Raw genomic sequence first — 20,456 nt, 5'->3', positions numbered from 1 at the left:
GTACTTTGGTCCCTTTATCGAATCTATACACAAATACATCATCGCCAAAAAAAAATACACCACCGCCCTGGCAACATATGCCATCAACCCCGATGTAATGGCCAACTTGGACAACACTAGCATCATAAAGAAATCTTTCCAGATAGACAACATCAGGGCTTTAGAAACACTCGAAATTTACAAGGCAAGCAAATCGGGGAATTGTGTAAACCACAAGGAAAGTAATGCAATATCGTACCTGGGAGGTGTGTGTGAAGACCATACGCATCAATAAGTATATCTGATTCCCTCATGGGTTTCCCACAGCATTAAAATACAGTCTTGGGATACATTCATTTGAATCTTTATTATCAATTCATTACTGGTTCAAGCAATTTTCATTCAAAAATGTTCAAAATTTACTTAAGCCAATGCTTTTTCTGTTCACCTTTCTCATGTCTAATTCTCCAGTTAAAATTGGTCTGTTTCTTGGTTAATGTGCAATTCTTTAGCTATTAATCTTGTGTGTCTGTTGTTTTTGGTTATCTGTCATATCATCTTTGAATCTTTTATGGCACTGAAACACACAACTTATTCATAGCATCTTCAACATATTCCAGTTTCTTCAGTTGTAATGTTTTAGCAGCACTTTCAGTTTTTCACACAAAATTTGATAACAAAAAGCTGCTCTAAATTTCAATTGCTCATTTTTATGCCAAAATACATATGCAGATCTTTATTGCCTTTGCAATAGCTAACTAACAACTAGCTCTATCAGTTTGCAATTTACACATATATTAGTTCAAACATGAATAATTATGTAATTTCAATACAACTATGCCACAAATAACACTATACAGCCATACTGAAAATCAAATTGTTGCACCTTGTATATGATGGGGTGGATTATGCAAAGGTTTTATTTCCACTCTAGCAATTTTCTGTAGGGTGTTTACTCTACACTGGCAATCTTGTCATCTTCACTAACAGTATTTCATAATCCAATCAAGAATTTAGCGAGGTTGAAGCTGAACTTTTCAACACAAATGTGTGTACATCGGACGTTCAGCGCTGCTTTCCTGTAAGCGTAAAAGTTTGGCAATGGCATTTGGAAAGTCAGTGGAATCATGCTCGACATTCCAAAGGCCATTGCCAAACTTCTAGGCTTACAGGAAAGCAGCACCGAACATCCGATGTACACGTATTTGCGTTGAAAACTTCAGCCTCAACCTCACTTTTAATTTTTAAGGTAAAACTCTTAAAAATTTAGTGAAGTTTTGAATTTATTTTTAAATCTATAAAATATTTGTAAGAATGTTATAACATACTTAAGAACTGAACAGATTGAAAAACATTAATTCATATTAAAATATCATTTAATTGAAAAAGAAATAATTATGTACCCATAAAAATTAAAATAGCTTATATGTCCATTATTTTTTCATATGAAAAGGTTTTTATTTATTTTTTAACATTTAAACAGATTAATATGTACAGATTCAGTGTATAAATAAATCTGCATACACTGAAATATGGAATTTTTTCAGATTTTTAATCCTAATGCATCAAAGATTTTTCATGTTTTTATTATTTAATATATATTTGCTGATAAAATAAATCAAATGAAATTATTAAATTATTAATACAAAAAAAGAGTGTATTATGATATTTTAATCATAAAAATTCTATTTACAGGCCTCAGAGTGCCATTTTCCCTCTGAAAAAGTGAGTGCAATAGTGACATGACAAAATGAAAACATGGAAGGAAAACTCAGCAAAATAACAGTAAAAGTTTTTTTTTCCTTTTTATTCTGTTATCATTAATCAACATTTTAAAAATTTCTGTATACAGTCAAACCTGTTTTTATGCGCTCTTTTTATGTGCGATTTTTTTAATGCGAATTTTTAATTCGTGCGGTTTTTTTTGTGCAATTTTTTATTTGTACGGTATAGTTGGCGACTAGTCTCGTGCGATTCGTCATGTCTCACGTTGACTTATTATAGCTAAATAAACTTATTATAGCATAAATGCACTTATTATAGTAATATTATTGCATGAATATGCGAAAAATGAAATAATTTACTTTTTAAGTCAACAAAACACCACCTGGACAAAAATATGTAAAACAGACGATAGACCAGACGATGCAGTCAAGTGCTGACATCTGTTGTCAATAAATTGTATTTCGTACGGTTTTGAGTTATTTTCTATGTGAGACTTTTTTTATGCGGTCCCTATCCACCGCATAAAAACAGGTTTGACTGTATACTGTAATACAGTAGCCACTCGTTATATCACATTTTTTTGGTCCTCCAAATTTTAAAAGCACTTGAGTCAATAAATTTTAAATTATCAATTACCATTAATTTCTATTTGCAACAAAATACAGTATTTTAGTTCTACCACTGTCTTTGAAACTACCACTGCAGATGAAAAATAAATTTGTCAAGATCTAAATATGTGAAACAGGTGGACTGATCATTTATCCTTTGTTTCCTTTTAATATTAAAAGTTGTTTATCAGTTTCAAGTACTCTCCCCTCATTTACAAGTTTCTAGGAATTTGAAATTTCACACCTTTATGTGAATTGACCAATACCATCAATTCATATAAAGGTTCAAAATTTTGAATTTACAGTGTAAATGTGTAAAGAAAAATGTCTTTAATTCTGAATGGAAAGTTCTAAAATTTTTATACAGTTGTAACTTTTGCTTTTTTAGAGAATTTCTACTTGTTGTAATTTTATATGTTTTGATGTCCTATTATATGTTCCATATTTATTTTTTAAAACTTTCAATTACTGTGTTTATAATTTTTATTAAAAAATATAAATTATACAAATTTTTAATAAGTGATTTATTGTGAAATATAGTACTGTATAATAAAATTGCAATTGATATTTTGTTTTTATATTGACATTATTTGTCTTCAAATGCCATTGTAAAGAAACAATAATGCTAAATGGTTGTTTGTGGTATTGATGTTTACATAAATGTCATTTATAATACAATATAACCATGAAAGGAATTCAGTGTTGAAAAACTAAGCTTATGTTACAACAGAAACACTTGCTGATGAAAGAATAGAAGATAGAGATTCTATAGCATTGCGGCGACCAGTAACTTGTCACAGACTCGACAGATGGCGCCGTTCCTCTAGAGGCCCCCATAGCCTCGTACACGAGAACTCGTTTATTCCGGTGGATTCTGGGATACCTTAGTTTGTTGGATGTTAGCAGCTAGAGCACGTGTAGCTCTAACGTGTACTGTACTTGTACCGATTGTTCACGAATAAATATTGTTATAGTTTTAATGGTAGCCGTGGACTTTACTTAATTCCTTCGTTTCATCTCGATAAGCGACGTCTGTGTAATGATGGAAATGGATGGGCGATGGACCGACAGTCCTTTGATTCCACGTGTGATCCGCCATTGCCCTCACTGGTGACCCGAACGTGATTCGACGTGAATTCGAACAAAAAGAAAAAAAAAAAACAAGAGAAAGCAAGATCATTACAACGTAGACGACGCTCTTTGAGAAAATGAACTACTCGCCCCACGTGGCCACTCCAGACCGGCAAATTCGTCTTCCATTTTGTCTGTCCGCAACTACAATCTCTTGCCAGTGTAAGTCATCTAGCACGGGTAAGTGGAGTTTCCTGTTCCATTTTACTTTCGTTCCGTTGAGTGGTTTTCTCTTTGTGTTCCGAAATGCCAAACGAAAACGATCTCATGCCCGAAGTCAGCCGGGTAGCTCTAAAACTTCCTCAATTTTGGGACAAAGAAGCCGATTTATGGTTTATCAATATCGAAGCCCAGTTTAAACTCGCCGACATATCCCATGATACGACTAAATATTACGCAGTGGTTTTGGCCCTCAATTCGGAAGTGTTATCGTACGTGAGCGATATCGTTAAAAACCCTCCTAAAGAAAATTTATACCAAACATTAAAGGATCGACTCATAGCGGAATTTTCTGATTCCGAACAAAAATGAGTGAAAGATTTGCTGTCAAATGCCGTTTTAGGAGATGATAAGCCATCTCACCTCCTACGTAAAATGCGTCAACTAGCTAATAATAAAGTCGGGGAAGAGTTTTTAAGGACACTTTGGATTCAGCGTTTACCCAAAGAAACACAGGCAATTCTTTCTGTTTCCGATGAGGATTTAGACAAATTAGCCCAAATGGCTGATAAAATTCTCGAGCTAACACCTCTGCAAATTGCTGAAACTAATTTAGCAACGAATGAAAACTGCACGCATGCGGCTATAAAAGAGTTCCAAACGCAGGTTGCTGAATTAACGGAACAGATTAATCGCCTCTCAAGGCCTAGCGACAGGCAATCTCGCAATTATAGACACCCCCGGAATCGCCGGCGTTCGCAGACACCAGTTCGTCCCCACGTGAAGGACCTATGCTGGTACCACGCGAAGTTTGGTGATCAAGCTAATAAATGTAAGGCTCCTTGCAAATTTCGAGATCAGGAAAACTAGCTCGGAAATCACAGGTGGCGGAATGTGATTTCCGAATTAATAACACAAGCCGCCTTTTTGTTTACGATCCGACCTCACGTCGTCATTACTTGATCGACAGTGGTAGTGACGTTTGCGTTCTACCATATAACGCTGCTATGGCATTAAAGGCACCTGCCTCATTGACACTTTATTCGGCAAACAATACCCCGATAAAGTCTTATGGCATAAAAAACATAACCTTGTCCCTTAATTTAAGGCGCCAATTTACGTGGCCTTTCGTAATCGCAAACGTCAGCAAACCAATAATAGGTGCCGATTTCCTAAGAAATTTCGGTCTTCTGATCGACTTAAAAAACGCCTGCATCAAAGACCCATTAACGTCCTTGACAACAAAAGGTTCCACTCACCACGGCGCACAAACTAACATTACTTTAATCGCTTCTAACTCGGAATTTGGCGACATTTTAAACAAGTATAAGGATATTCTTCGGCCATATCCAGCTGACACTAAACCCAAGCATAACACGGTCCACCGTATTATTACTAAAGGACATAACGTTTTTTCTCGTCCCCGCCGTCTCAATCCAAAACAGCTAGAAGTTGCAAAAAAGGAATTCCAGTTAATGTTACAACTAGGCATTTGTCGACCGAGTAATTCAAATTGGTCTAACCCCTTGCACCTGGTACCCAAACCGAACGGGGACTGGCGTCCCACGGGGGATTATCGTGCCCTTAATAAAATAACAGTGCCGGACAGGTACCCATTGCCTCATCTACAAGATTTTGCCCAGAATTTGTACGGGAAGACCATATTTTCCAAAATAGACCTAACGCGAGCATACCATCAGATCCCGGTCCACCCCGAAGACGTACCTAAGACCGCAATTACAACACCCTTCGGCCTTTATGAATTTTTGTACATGCCGTTTGGTTTGTCGAACGCGGCACAAACATTCCAGAGGTTTATGCACGAAGTGTTGCATGGATTAGATTTTGTTTTTGTTTACATAGACGACATCCTGTTGGCAAGTAAGACAAAGGAGGAACATTACGTTCATCTGGAAAAAGTACTTGGACGTTTATCAGAATATGGTATCCGAATAAATCCAGCTAAATGCATACTAGGTAAAAGCGAATTACCTTTCCTAGGTTATTTAGTTAACGCTAGGGTATTTGATATGAGTGTGCCCTCTACTCTAGGATCAATTTGCATTTTCACAGGAACATTGTTAACATAGACTAATATGATATAGTTAGGTCCTGAAAAAATTGTCGTTAGTCCTATTTTGCCTGTCCAATGGGCTCGATCCTCAGCAGTAGGCTGCGGTTGGAAACGGACCTTGTTTCGATCAGGTCTTGCTTCATGTCTCTGTGGGGAGTCATTTCGTTGTTGCATGCCGCGATTGTTATCATAATTATTTCTGCTATCGGGCGAGTTCCGATTCTGATTTAGGTTAGGTTGATTATTTGGTCAATCAGATCGACGATTGGGAGGACTAGGATGATATTCGCTTCACCTGAAAAGCGGATTATTATAAGTTTTATTAAAGTTCCCTTGAATATTCCGTCCTGATGTAGGGTTCCGAGAATTATTTTGCAAAGAGTCTTGATTTAAATTATCCATTCAAGCTTTAAGCTCCTCCATCGCTGAGGTTAAACATTGTAGATCGTCTAAGAAGGGGGGGAGAATCGGTTGACCTATCATTTTCCCTAATTGTACGCACGATCCCTCGTGGGTGTGCGGTGAGATTCTCGATTGTTTCCTCGCTAATAGCAACCTTTAAGGCCTCATCGAATGTTTCTGCCTTGTGGCTCATTACGCGCTGCCGGATTCTGATATTGATCCCATTTAAGAATTGCGCCTTGAGCCTTTCATCTAACTCCTTCCTTTGAACTCTTTCGATAATCGCAGTTTCCGCAGCATTCGTGTCGGGCTCAATTTCTATCTCCATCGCCAGCGCTTGGAGTCTAGCGGCATAGGTCTGTACATCCTCGTCCCATTTTTTGGACGCAGGCATAAAATTTTGATAATCTAAAAGTAAATGGCTCGTGTTCAAAACGAGCTAGCATCAACCGCTTAAACTCGTCGAAGTCATTGACTTCTTTGTCTGACCTTTCGGACAAATTCTCTAGCTAAACCCATAAGTTTTAGCTTAGCTACCACTAACATCTGTGACTTTGACCAGGCGGCTACCTTGGTAACGTCCGCCAAAGAATCAAAAAAAATCAGTTATTCTAAGACCACATGCTTCTCCCGTGAATACGGGCAATAAGGGTATAATACTGCCCAGACCACCCAACGTAAGTGGGTTCGGCGCTGGATTCGGATTTAGGTTGCCTGGCTCAGCCGCAGGAAGGGGATTGTCCTCCATTGCGTTTACGGCTTAAATTCTAGTATCTAAGGTAGGGAAAGAGACCTAATTCAATTCGGTGGTGTTGCTCGGATATGGCCTTTTTCGTTCGCCTTACCAGGGTTCCGAAAAGTCGAAACCCCACTCCTGAAAAACCAATTTGTGGGTACTGAGGAGGTACGACGAAGTCGGACTGCTGTCTAATTTCGGCTAGCAAGTCGGAGGGACTTGCCCATGAGTCAGAAATGGCTTATTTGTCGGTAGGGTTTCCCGCAGGGATGGAACTACTACTTCATCCGGTCGAGTGTAGGAGGGAAAGTGGAGTCGTGGTAAGGCGATAGGCGAATATTCGAGCAAACAAGACACCATTTAACAGGATAACAGTGATTTATTGGAATTAAGAGAAAATGTTACAAACATCTAACATATATATCTATATATATCCCTAACACGTGAGGAGAGAGAGAGAGAGGTCACATAGATGGGTTCCATACCTTTTAGAACATCTGTATTTCAAATATTCCGTTGGTCACAAGGATCAATAATTCCTTTAAAGTGTAAGAGTCAGTAATTCTAGAGGCACAAAGTAAAATTTTTCGTTAGGCACAAGGACAAGATGGACTAGATCGTGACTCGATCTAGATCGATGATTGACTCCCGAGAGGGAGGAAGGAAGCATCTTATATAGCTTTTTGCTAGGAAAGTTGGTCACATGAATGTGATTAGGCCGTAGGTGTTCTCGGGATTGGAAACAATACGGAGAATTCAGGCGCTAACTATAAACTTAAGTTGCAAGATGATCTGTACTCAGTGTAAGAACAATGGATAATTGACAGTTATACGGCTGGGGACGCATATTTTCTAGCGAGGATGTTTATAATAGAAAAAATTCTCAATTCAATATAGGGAACAATTATTATAATTTTATGATCAGGGAAATTTCCAGATCTCACATAAATATGAATTTACATTTTCATTTATTTTTTTAGTCTCTTAATTAATGCATAATTATAATCAGCATAAGAAAAGAGATTAAAGAATGGATATTTCACAAATAAAGTAATCACACATTTTATGAAAATAATACTTACTACACGGAATAATTACACTTTTAGTGAATTTAAAAATACATTTAGAAATATATAGATGTGATTTAACATTAACAATATGCTATGAAATCATTAAAATAACTTTATTTAACTCAATTTTATGAAATTATTTAAAAATAAAGTAAAAATTATTTTTGTAAACAACTCTAAAAGCCAATTGTTAATTAAAATGAAATGATCTGCCATGTTATTGGGCTATAACAAGGATAATTAAATGGTCAGAAACAAAATTTATCTAGAGGTAGGAGGTTATGCCACTATCTCATGTTAATTTTAATAATTATAATATATTTTAAACTTAGAAGCAGCAGCAGTGTTGTCAGCTTGAGAGATTAATCCCTTGGCATAGTATGTTTTCCCCTGCAAAGGAAGTTTAGGGATTTTCTTAGAAAACAGCCAAAAACATAAGGATGCTTAGAATACTCATTTTTAATCCCCATAGAAGAAAATGCAACTCTAAAGAACTAGATTTTAGCTAATGATATAGCATGAGTACATAACTTTACTCAACATTGGCTTCTGAATTTGTAATGAAAATTTTTTTAAGTGCGTGAAGATTTTTTACATATGTGAAAGGAATTTTTGTTTCATCTAACCTAACACACTGAACGGCAGTTGCGGTTTTGAGTCCTGTTCAGGACCAAATATTTTCTTCCAGAAAATTCTAGTCAGATAATTCGGCAGATCGTTTGGCTTTAAAATTATTTTTGATTGGTCCCACATCTTCCTAATGAAGCACATGGAAATGACCAAACAAGTGAGAAAAGTGAGCAAATGACCTGAAAAGTGAAAAAAGTGAGTGACTCCGAGGCCTGTATTTATCTAAAATAGTATTGAGTTCAATTTTCACCAAAAAATTTAAATACATTGAGGAATTTAATAAATTTAGTTTTTTTTTATTTCAATATGCAAACAAATAAATAACTTAATAATTTGCCAAACATTTATATTACAATACACATCTATTTTTGTACTAAGAATTATATAAATCAACTGTAATAAAATTATATTTTACAATTTATTACTTAACATACTAATTAGTATATTAACACCATACACTTAAAAGAAACAAAAGATAACTGCTTAAAAATATAACAAAGAAACAGTCAATAGAAAGCTTTCTTGAAGATATAATAATAAAAAATTTGCATGCAATCATGCACTGACTTAAGCAAATCTTAAAAATTAATTTGTGTGTATTATAATTTTTGATGATTGAGATTCATTATTATGAAATTTATTTACCAATAAATTACAATAATTTACAAATGAATATTTAAAGTTAATTTATTAAATTTTAGTTTGTAAGATAAATTAGCACTGACCCAGATGAGGCAGGAATAGCTGATGTTGTAGCTGGAGGTCGTGCAGTCATTGACAGCAGAGGATTCGTAAGTTGTATGGATGACTGTGGAGATGATGTAGCTGAACTGATTGTAGAAAGAGCTGGATTTATCACACTAACAAAAGATGCACCAGATGATGACGATGACGACGATGATGCTGTTGATGAGTTAGAAGAAGAAGAAGGGGATGATGTAGCAGATGGGGAAGGTAAAGATATAAGAGGTGTGACACTTGTGGAGGAGGGCTGAATTGATGGTGATGGCAAATTTATAATTTGATTCATAGAACATGAGGATGTAGTAGGTGGATGAGATACTGGTAGCTGCTGCATCAATGGTTGATGCCTTCTTGGTGGTGGTGGAAGTTGTTCTGCTTCATCTTCACTACTACTTTCAAGTGTGAGATCAATTACTTCTACTTTAGTTTTCTTCTTTTCAGTCTGAGGAGCTAGAAGTTAAAAAGAAAACTTATATTACAAGAAAATATAATAATTCAAACAAAAATAAATTCGTTTTTTAAAAGACATTACCATCTTTTAAAAACTTTTCCTTAAATTCTTATATTTTAAAGTAAAAGTTTAAATATCATCAGAATTTAAAAGCCCAAGTTTTCAAAAACATTTAGTTATTTTGAAAAATTACAAACAAACATTTGTTAATATTTTTATGTGTTTTTATGAAGATGAAATAGTCAGATTATTATAAGATCGTTTAAACCAGGGCTTCCCAACAGGGTCACTGAAAGTTTGAAAGTGAGAAGTCAATAAGCGATAGGCTTGTCCCACAGTACTTCTATTTTCTTGTCTTAATGTCCTTTCAGATTTGTTATAAAAAGGTTTTTCTTTTTTAATCAATCTTTTAAACCAATTTACATTTACTTTAATATAGGTAAAGCTTTTTTTGTTTCTTCAATTTTTTATAAAAATTTTTTCATCATAGTCTTATGTTATTTTAATTTTATTTATTAGTTTATGAATACAAAGTTTATTCATCCCTGGTCACTAATATTATTTAAAAAAGGTCAAAAGTAATCTGTGTATTATGTATTTAGTAAGGTGTATTAGAATTATATAGCATTTATTGTTTAATTAAGTAGATTTGTAATCAAGAACTGAAGAGGAGCAAAAAGGCCCAAAATGAATTTCCTTGTATAATAAGGTTGACATAGTCAATTACTGGTGTGTTCCTTCTTTAATTAGTTCTCTTTAGCAAAATTTTTTGGCTCATTTTTTGGACGTTAATATAGTATTCAATGATAGCGGATATGATACCAAGATATACCGAAAACCTAGTGCCATCCAACATACATCCCTGCCAACTCCAACAACCCATACAGCTACAAAATAGCATCTTTTAGAGCGCTTATTAGAAGGGCCTACACACACTGTAGCAAAGAACAAGTGGAAGGAAGTAAGAAAAATAGCAGGAATTGCTGCAGACCATGGGTACAATAAAAGCCTAATATATAGAATGGCAGAAAAATAAGAAAACCAACTCAAAGCCCTATTAAATAGGGTTTCAAACAAAGATCCACAACAAGATACATCGCCCTACCGTATGGTTATAATGTATCACGCCCTATGCAGTCCCTATATAAAGAAATTGGAGTTTACACTAATGCAAAAATAACTTATAGACATAAGCCAGATACTTTCAGCGTGTTAAGAAATGAGAAAGATTGGGCGGAAGTTGGAAGAATGCCGGGAGTATATAAAATTCCGCTAAAAGATAACAGGTTCGATAGGGATCTCATATATGTCAGATCTACAAAACGATCACTCAGACAATGCCTCCGCAAGCACAAAACAGACATCGAAAAACAGATAAATAATACCGCCTTAGTGATGTATGCTAATGAAAATGGCATTACACCTGATCTACAGAAAGCAGAAATAATCAGACAAACCTGGCATATAAACCAACTGCAAAATCTGGAAGTGTTAGAAATTTTTAAAGTACAGTCAAACCTGTTTTTATGCGGTGGATAGGGACTGCATAAAAAAAGTCTCACATAGAAAATAACTCAAAACCGTACGAAATAGAATTTATTGACAACAGATGTCAGCACTTGACTGCATTGTCTCGTCTATTGTCTGTTTTACATATTTTTGTCCAGGTGGTGTTTTGTTGACTTAAAAAATAAATTATTTCATTTTTCGCATATTCATGCAATAATATTACTATAATAAGTTCATTTATGCTATAATAAGTTTATTTAGCTATAATAAGTCAACGTGAGACATGACAAATCGCACGAGACTAGTCGCCAACTATACCGCACAAAAAAAGACCGCATAAAAACAGGTTTGACTGTATACTGCAAAGGCCTGTCAATCAATTTTAAGGAAGAGAAACAACTATTGAGAGCGTGGTAGATTATTTATGACACAACGCTATAACAACTAGCACAAGCGCACGTCTCAAATATTTAAATTTTAAAAGATTCGAAAAATAAAATTTGAGGATAGAAAACATCGGAAACTGTAAATTTGAAAATTAGAATAAAACCAGAAAATATTTATAGAACACCTGAAGACCCTAAAAAGTGGATCAAAAATATTAGTGATACGTTCTGAGTTTTTACCTGAAAAGTTATACAAGGTTAGTGAGACGTATTTGTATTATCACTTTGTTCATTAGATGGAGTTGATTGACAACAAAAATCTGAAATGTGATTATAATAAACAATGCTTTTTCCTACATACCATATTTCCTAGTTAAACTCAAGGGACTATTTTTAAAATATATGTATCCTTCAGAGTTTATTTTTTTGACCCAGGGTTTATTACCTTGCAAATGGAGAGAAGTGAATAAAAACTGAAAGAAATATCTTAGAAGAATCCAGAACAATCCCTATTATAAAAGGAAAGTAATGTCAAAAATCGCATTGAATTTATTTTTATTTTGTGCAAGTATAATTTTTTTACTGTCAATAATATATATAATTACAAAAAATGCTGTCTTTGTTATTAAAATTTGATATTCATATTTTGAACTTTTTAAAAGCATATACAGTAGAGCATAGATTATCTGACCCCCAATCAACCATCACATCAGTTAACCGACTGCATTCTAGTCAGCAAATCCAAATCCCCACTAGTGATATGGTGCTACAATATTTGGCTATGTCTTGGCTACTTTAATATTATTTTTGTTAAATTTTTGCATGTTTTAGCCAGCAACACTGGCTCGACTATGAAAGGGAGGCCAGTATTTAAATCAGGCTTAATTTTCTATTTTTCTTTTATTTTTGTATTTATTTTGTGCAAAATAAAGAAATAATTTTTAACAATACAATAGCAATGATTATTATTTTTAAAAAAAATTTGTTAGACTTAACATCAATAAAAATTCAATGTGAAATAGGGTAATAGCAATATAATAATATATTATTTACATGGGATATACTAATGATGTATTTTTTCATATTTTTTGGTTATCTGACCAACCCCAGTCCCCAATTGAGTCGGATAATTGATGCTCTACTGTATTTATTTAAGGTACCTTTGTGGCCCACTGAATATAAGTAAATTTCCAATTTGGCCCATAAGGAAAAAAAGGTGGACAACCCTGGTCTAGACAAAATGCCATTTATAGCATACATCATTTGAGTATGTATATGTAGTTTGTAAGATAAGATGAAGCTGATTCTGTATGGATGTGCAATGTTTGATATTGTCCACATATGAGATGATATAATGTAAAGTGTTTTGTTGTGTGTGATATTGTAGCCATATTATGATTTGTTCAATGTGTTAGATAAAGCAGTACTCTGCAACCTTTTCTCACACATGGCATATCTAGATACTTTCCAAAACTCTGTGGCATGCCACAAGTAAAAATATACAAAAAGTATAGGTGTTAAAAAGTGTATACCAAAAACAAAAAAATACTGATTTACTGTTGTTCTACTTGTTGTAATATAAAAATATTTTAAATTTGTTTATAATTGATTCTCTTATTTCTTACTTTGATTTTATTTCTTAACAACCTGGTAACTACCCCGAGGAAGTATCATGTAGGCTCAGTATGAAAAGCACATGATAGGAATCTCTATTCTGTGATGGATGCAGCAGAGATTTTGTCATTTCACAAAAATTGATACAACGAATGATACATGTGACTTGGAGAATTTACACATATACAGATTTTGTGAAATGTGATGCTAAATTTTTAAAGACTAGTTTGTGAGTAAATGTGTGAACATATTCTATGAAATATGACTGCATAGGTGTAAATGTTTGAAGCTTGTAAGAATCCCTCTGTCACAAACATAAGTGACAATAAACATGTACCAGGTGTATAAGCTTAAATCCGCTGTTTGCTAATAGATGGCGTTAGTAAGCGCAACATATATTAATCATATTCATGTGTCCACCACAAACTCTGCATTTTTCTTCTTCTAGGAGGCCACAACACACCTAGCTTCACCTCTGGGCATATGTTTATGCCATGGCACACTGATTGTGGAGCTCTGAGATGAAAGGTTAAGTACAAGGCAGAACCAAAGAAGACTCAAGAAATCTCCTTGAAAAATTCCTCACTTACTGTATATTTGACTTATTTTTATGAGTGTTATGAAATTAGAATGTAATGTAATGTAATGGTCTCCAGTGGAGCATGGTAAAACTAAGGAAACTAATCAGTTGGGGATGGATTTTGTAGATGCGAAGTGTGTGCAGAGGCCAAGTATGTGTGACACTATTGAATGCTTCTCTGTAATCAATGTATGTCATGGTATGTTTCTGTGGTGCTTATGAACTTGCTTCAGGATAACAGAGTCAATAAGTAGTAGTTCTTTGCAACCTTTGTAATTTCCATGGCAGCATTTTTGTTGTTTTGTAAGAATGTTATGTTCATGTTAATGTTATGTTCATCAATATGATTATATTTTGTTTGCAATGCAAGAAGTAAGAATCTTGTATAGTGTTGGAAGACATATCATTGATTTGAACTGTGCAGGGTCTTTAGTGTTATTGTTTTTTGGTTTAATATGGGTGATGCCCCGTGTGAAAAAAATTGGCATCTCTTATGAATTGTTGAAAATATGAGTTATAAACATTTAGCTAGTTCCTGGTGCAGGGATGTGAATTTTTTATACCAGAAATTGTAAATGTTGTCTACACCACATACTGTCCAGTTGTGCGCTTTCTGCATTGTGCAATGAATGTCTTGTGTATTTAGTATGAAGGTTCCCACCACTCTCTTGTTAGTAATGAAAAATGAAGATAAAACAACTCACGGAGAAATAAGCGCCGTAGGAAAAATCTTGCGCACTTGCGCTGCCTGGCGGAAGTAACAGTCCGCAGAGAAAAAAAAATGGAGGGAGGAGTCCCCACAATCACTAGTAGAGAAATACTTGATAAACCATCTTAAACATCCCAGAAAATTATGATAAATATTTTGTAAACGGTTTATAAGCTTTGTCGGAAACTTAAAGCTGCCAGAAAAGAAAATTAATGTTAGCAACTAAGTATGTAAATAAGGGGAGTAACCCAGCTCAAGTGTGCTGTCACCTCACAGTATAAAACCCGTACGTTAACCGAAGAAAGAGAGGTGATTTCCAAACAGAGGTGAATTCCAAATCGAGGCAACTGTGAGAGCGAGGTAGATTCGAAAGCGAAGTATTTTCTGATAGAAGTCCAGATTGATAATTGGACGATCCAAGGTGTTAAAGAGGAGTTCGATTGACGATTTGATGATATTGAAAGTATTGAGGAAATAGTTTCTTCGTATAGTGAGGTGACGGATAGACGTTTAATTAGTAAGAGATTTTGTTCATAGTTTCTAAGTATTTGATTGTCGAATTTTCAAAGGGGAAATTACTATTAAGTTAAGCTAAGTAGCCGAGTTTATTGTCGGGTTGACTTGTTGATTTTCGTTAATAAATTTTGTTTGGATTATTGATATTTGTACATAGTACATTCTAGTTGCTAATTAAATATATTTGAACTTTTGATTTGACTTGGTATTTATCGTTATTACTACTAATTTTTCGGTGCACGCTTAAAAGCCCAGGCCTGGCAAACTAATCTCGAATCCGCGTAAAGTACCCGTTAGGTTAGCGGAAGTTTCACCGACCGTAATTATAGTCGGTTTCCTAAGATACTAAAATTAAGTACTTTACATATTTAGCTAGTTCCTGGTGCAGGGATGTGAATTTTTTATACCAGAAATTGTGAATGTTGTCTACACCACATACTGTCCAGTTGTGCGCTTTCTGCATTGTGCAATGAATGTCTTGTGTATTTATTTCAACACAATGTATACTAGGTCTCCTTGCTCTCCTCTTTGATCCAGTCTCCATCAGCATTGTGCATTACAGCAGTAGACCAAAGAGAAGACCAATAATTTGCAAGTTGTTCTTCAGTTGGCATGCTATTGTGTTGGGAATCAGTAGTGGATTTGATTAATTTAATTTGCCCATATAAGAGTTTTTCATTGTTTCTGAATAATTTATTTTGTTGTTTCTGTACAGAGCAAATTTTATATCATTTGTGTCAATGTATTCTGTGATATGGACATTGTGTTGTTTGGGCTTTGTTGTTCATTAATTTGTGTTATTAGCATATTGTGTCAGCCTGCTTAGCTGCTGTGCTGCCATCTAATATTGTTTATTTGTGTTTCTATTCTTCTTTGCCATTATTTATTATAATAAATTTCTGATAATATATAAAAATAAATTTTGAATTATCAAAATAAGTTTTAAAATTTCTGTTATTATATACTTACACATTAACCTAGGAGGACTATGTTGAACCACTGATGTGTTTATAACATGTGTTTCCTTTTTATGTAGAAGTGGTGTCCAAGAACCATCTTCATGAAACTGGACCTCAGTACAATCTGATGGGGCTTTAGTTGTGATTTCCATGAATAACCTAAATGTATGAAAGTATTTACTTTAATCAAAATCAATATTTTTAAAATAGTTCTTCTCTAATCAAATCAAATGTAATATTAATATCAGTGTTTTGTATCATTTCATGTCTTGTAATGAAAAATATACTTTATAATTGAACAAGGAACTGTTTAATAAGATTTTGCAATTGCTTTGGATTTGAAGATTGTACATTACTGGTAGATTTCTTATATTGAATCGTTGTTTACTAAAGTGAATTCAGATATAAACCCTTGACAAATTTAAGTTATTATTTTCATTAAAGTTATAAATGCAAAGTTGTGAAAAATATTTTGTTTATACTAAGGCATAAAATGTAAAGTGTATGAAAATAATCATAATTTATGAGCACATTTCATTTCTAAATATCTCTCATATATCAAAATTTGAAAAAAGGGTCAAGCTTGACCATTTCTTATGAACAAAATTTGTACTTTGTTTTGAGATAACTCAGTCACTACAATATTTTCCAGACAACATTAAAAAGCAAATTAATCACTTATTTACCTATCAATTAATGATCAGGTTAGTATTACCAATTTAAAAGGCGTTAATATGAAACTAGAAAAGCAAATCTTCCAGTCAGAAAAGCAAACCTAATAACCGGTCAATCACATATTTATTTATTTAATAATAAGAAAATGATAGTTAAAACAATAAGTAAGCAGAAACAAGAAAACTTTTTTTCTAATCAATAAAATTATATTTGCTGATAGAATAGTTTGAAATATAAACTGTACAACTATGTTATAACAAATGCCACCATCCCTAGAAAATGAATGCACAGTGCAAATGAAAAAAAAAAAAAATGTAGACTGGAACCTATAAACTATTTAGATGCAAAAATTTTAATGCTATTATTAGAATTTTTATTCTTAGAAATAATTAGATTGGTTAGAATTTTTGACAAGACTATGCCTTGTTTATAAAATTGTACTGCCTGCTGTGTTACCAGCTTAGAAGTATAAAGTAGTACATGTCAGAAGTTGCAATTTTGCAGAGAGTATTAGGTGCCCAAATCATGTGCGCATAAAAAAAAAACCAGACTTGTAGGTAATCAGGGGACAGAGAACTGAGTCAAAATAAAATTCAAAATGGCGATACTCTCTACTAACAGGCAGTAGTGCAAGATTTGTGCATGCATTGCTCGTTGGGAAGTTCGAAATGCGAACATTGTGATATTGAATTTTGACAAAAACCCATTTACCTGTCCCGTGTTATTCCCCACAAGGTTGCAACATGCTGACCTTGACTGATTGACCAGAGATATCTCGTTTCAGCATCAGAACGTTTTTCAAAGCAGATGGCGCTAGTCATTATAATTTTATATTAAAACTAACTTCCGAATTATAATTTGTTTTTAATAATAATAAATAATATATATATATATTATTTGTGCAAAATAAAAAAATAATTTCAGACGACATGATAACCATGATTATTTTATTCAAAAACAGGAAATTTTCGTTAGGCATCGATAAAAATTCAACCCGGGTGACATGCAACGAAGAGAAATTTCGAAATTGGATAGGTTAATTTCACCGAAAATGCATCATGGATGACCTCATGGTCGTGGCCAGAGAAGTTTGAAAGATCATGCTCAAAACCAGCAATATGAAAGATTGGGTAATGAGAACGAGACCCGCCTTAAGCGTCAAAGTGATCCCACTTACTAGTGCATCTCCGAGACATAATCTTGTCCCAAATACGGCTTTTGCTGTTTTACTTGTTATTCTTAGAAATATCAGCTAATCTTCATAATATCAAATATTTCATCTTGTAAATGTTAATCTTTGCTATCGTTACTTTTGCCCGAGCAACGCTTGGCCTACCTGCTAGTTTGTAATATATGTATAAAGAATGTGAATAATTGGGCTGCAATTTAAAAAAATTGTAGACCTATAAATTCCACTATCATCTGTCCATCTTTCCTTAATCTCAAGAACTGAGTTAGATAGATGAAAGATGAGACCAGATATGGAAACCTTAGGGACAGGAAGTCCAGATTAACTATATACAAACTTCCAATGCAAACTGGAAGTCACATTGTTTCAATTCAAAACTTTTTCCCGGAAAACAATAGATTTGTGCTGGTCATCAAGAGATGACCAGCACAAATCTATTGTTAAAGGAAAAGTATGATGTATAGGGGCAAGCTACTACTAATTTGAAGGTGAAAAGCATATATTTTAAATTAAATAAATTGAAAATTGCAGCCCGGCATTGTGCCGTCACAATAACTAATTGTATGTATTGGAGTTAATATTTGGAATAAAGAATTAACAAATTTAAAAAAAAAAAAATTTTTTGTTTTTACAACATTTTGATTTAATAGTCTGGAAAATTCAAATATCTTTTCATGTGATTTGTTTTTTCCAATACATTACAATAAATTTCTCTTTTTAATAATCTCCATTTCAATTTAATTTAAGAAAAAATATTCACACTTGCTCTTTTAAGAAATTGCTCTTTAAAAAATCTTTTAGACTTGCATTGAACACTACTACGTATGCTCCAGTAAATTTTAAGATTTGCCTGTTTATTAGAACTTATTCCAATATATGTAGTAATCAGTCCTTTATTTCAACTTTATCCTGAGTAATGCAGTCAGAAAAAATTTAATTCAAAGTTTAGATTTGATTGCATGATTACATTTCTTCTGATTTTATTATACCATGAGTATATCAATATCAAGAGATAAATCAATACAATAGTCATTACCATAAGAATAGTTTTTGTACTCCATTTGAAGTTAAAAGCCCTAATTGAAAAAGTGGAATAAAATTTGAGTGAACAATATAAATTTTGCTTTAAGTTCTAAGTTCTTAAGTTTAACTTCCAATTTACAAGTAAAATTGAAATATTTTGTATAAATATATCCTATTATACTAATTGATTCACTGCATTATTTTTCTGGTTTTTAAGGTCTAAAACCAATCTTCTGTTTTTCCGTACAAACAATGTCTTTTTTTTTTTTTAAAGCAAAGTTTCAGGAACATTTGTACTATGTAAAAACAAAATTGAATATATAAAGAAATATATTTTAATATTAAATTTACATTAGTGAAATAGAATGCGACATAACTGCAATATGACTTGATGACTTGAAATTAATTGGAATGCAAAAAAAATTTATGGAACTAAAAAGTAATACTCACCCATCTATTACTAAGTTTTTAAATGTAGCAGGTTTATCACACACAGGACAAATCCAGGTTGGTTTTTTCTCGTTCATTTGAAGATATAATGATGCATCAAAACATTGCAAATGTGTACAAGTAACTGCTCTACAAGGAATTTGCATTCTCATTTTTCCAAGCTGAAATATAATAAAATTTGTACCAGAAATGTTTACAAATAAATAAATTATAAAATCTTATATAAAATATCTATTTAACTTTTCTGAATTCAAACATTTCCTAAAACTTATAGACTAATTCTAGGATCTACTATCGAAAATAATATTTTATATTAAAGAGTACTCAAATTTGAAGAATTTAATTTCTTTGAAATATCTATTCTTAATATCTATTAGAGATGGGAAAAAGTCCTAACATGTAACATTTCATTTTAATTTATTATGACAAAAAAAATTAATCCAAAAAATAAAAAAATGCTAATCTAACAAAAAGGTGATAAAAATAAAACAATTTTACCCAAAATCACATTCTTTACAATATCTTCAAAATGAAAGTGCCATGTAAGATTTTTTTTTTAAAAAATTCAATCTATTGATAACAAATTTTAGCATCCCAAAAAATTTTTATTTTCAGAATTTTCAACATCAGACTATATTATTTCTCTTCTGTTTAAATCAATTAAATATTCTATTAAAATATCACAACTGGGAATATAAATAAAGAATATTTTAGAGTTGATTTTTCTACATATGTAATTTGTATTTGGTTCATCATCTTGACTTTCCTTTTCATTAACTGATAAATAATAATTCCTTAGTTACAAAAATTCTTATATTCAATGACTGCTTTAAGACTCTTCTAGGTTTTAGACATTCTGTTCAAGCAGATTAAAAAAAAAAAAGCTTGCAAGGGCTTTTGCTTGCCTTTCCTAGTACTCAAACAGAAGATTAAGAGAATCGGGAAAAAGTTTAATAACTTTCAATTATACTATAATATAAAATTTAAATAACAAAAGCTCAAAAGCCATTCTTTGCTTAATTATGATTAATTTCTCTATTAAAAAAAAAACACTTTAGTCTGAAAACACTATGGCACTAACTCAAAGTTACAATTATGAATGAGCTATTGATTATTCATGACACTTTTTACCTGAAA

General features: G+C 33.0%; 1 protein-coding gene across 2 annotated transcripts in view; it reads right to left on the bottom strand.

The window, feature by feature from the left end:
* Su(var)2-10 (E3 SUMO-protein ligase Su(var)2-10) overlaps positions 1–20,456 on the bottom strand; it is a 138,207-nt gene that overhangs the window by 44,863 nt on the left and 72,888 nt on the right. For both annotated transcript variants that reach the window (XM_067280637.1, XM_067280638.1), the window contains exons 9-11: positions 19,320–19,480; positions 15,993–16,141; positions 9,240–9,708 (exon numbers count right to left, since the gene is read on the bottom strand). In XM_067280637.1, coding sequence (XP_067136738.1) covers positions 9,240–9,708; positions 15,993–16,141; positions 19,320–19,480 — 779 coding nt within the window. The remainder of the gene's footprint in view (positions 1–9,239; positions 9,709–15,992; positions 16,142–19,319; positions 19,481–20,456) is intronic.

This window comes from Centruroides vittatus, unplaced genomic scaffold (genome assembly GCF_030686945.1).
Source record: "Centruroides vittatus isolate TY-2023 unplaced genomic scaffold, ASM3068694v2 contig_888, whole genome shotgun sequence".
NCBI lineage: Eukaryota > Metazoa > Arthropoda > Arachnida > Scorpiones > Buthidae > Centruroides > Centruroides vittatus.
The sequence above is the reverse complement of the archived record's forward strand: the minus strand, read 5'-3'. Positions and strand labels throughout refer to the sequence as shown.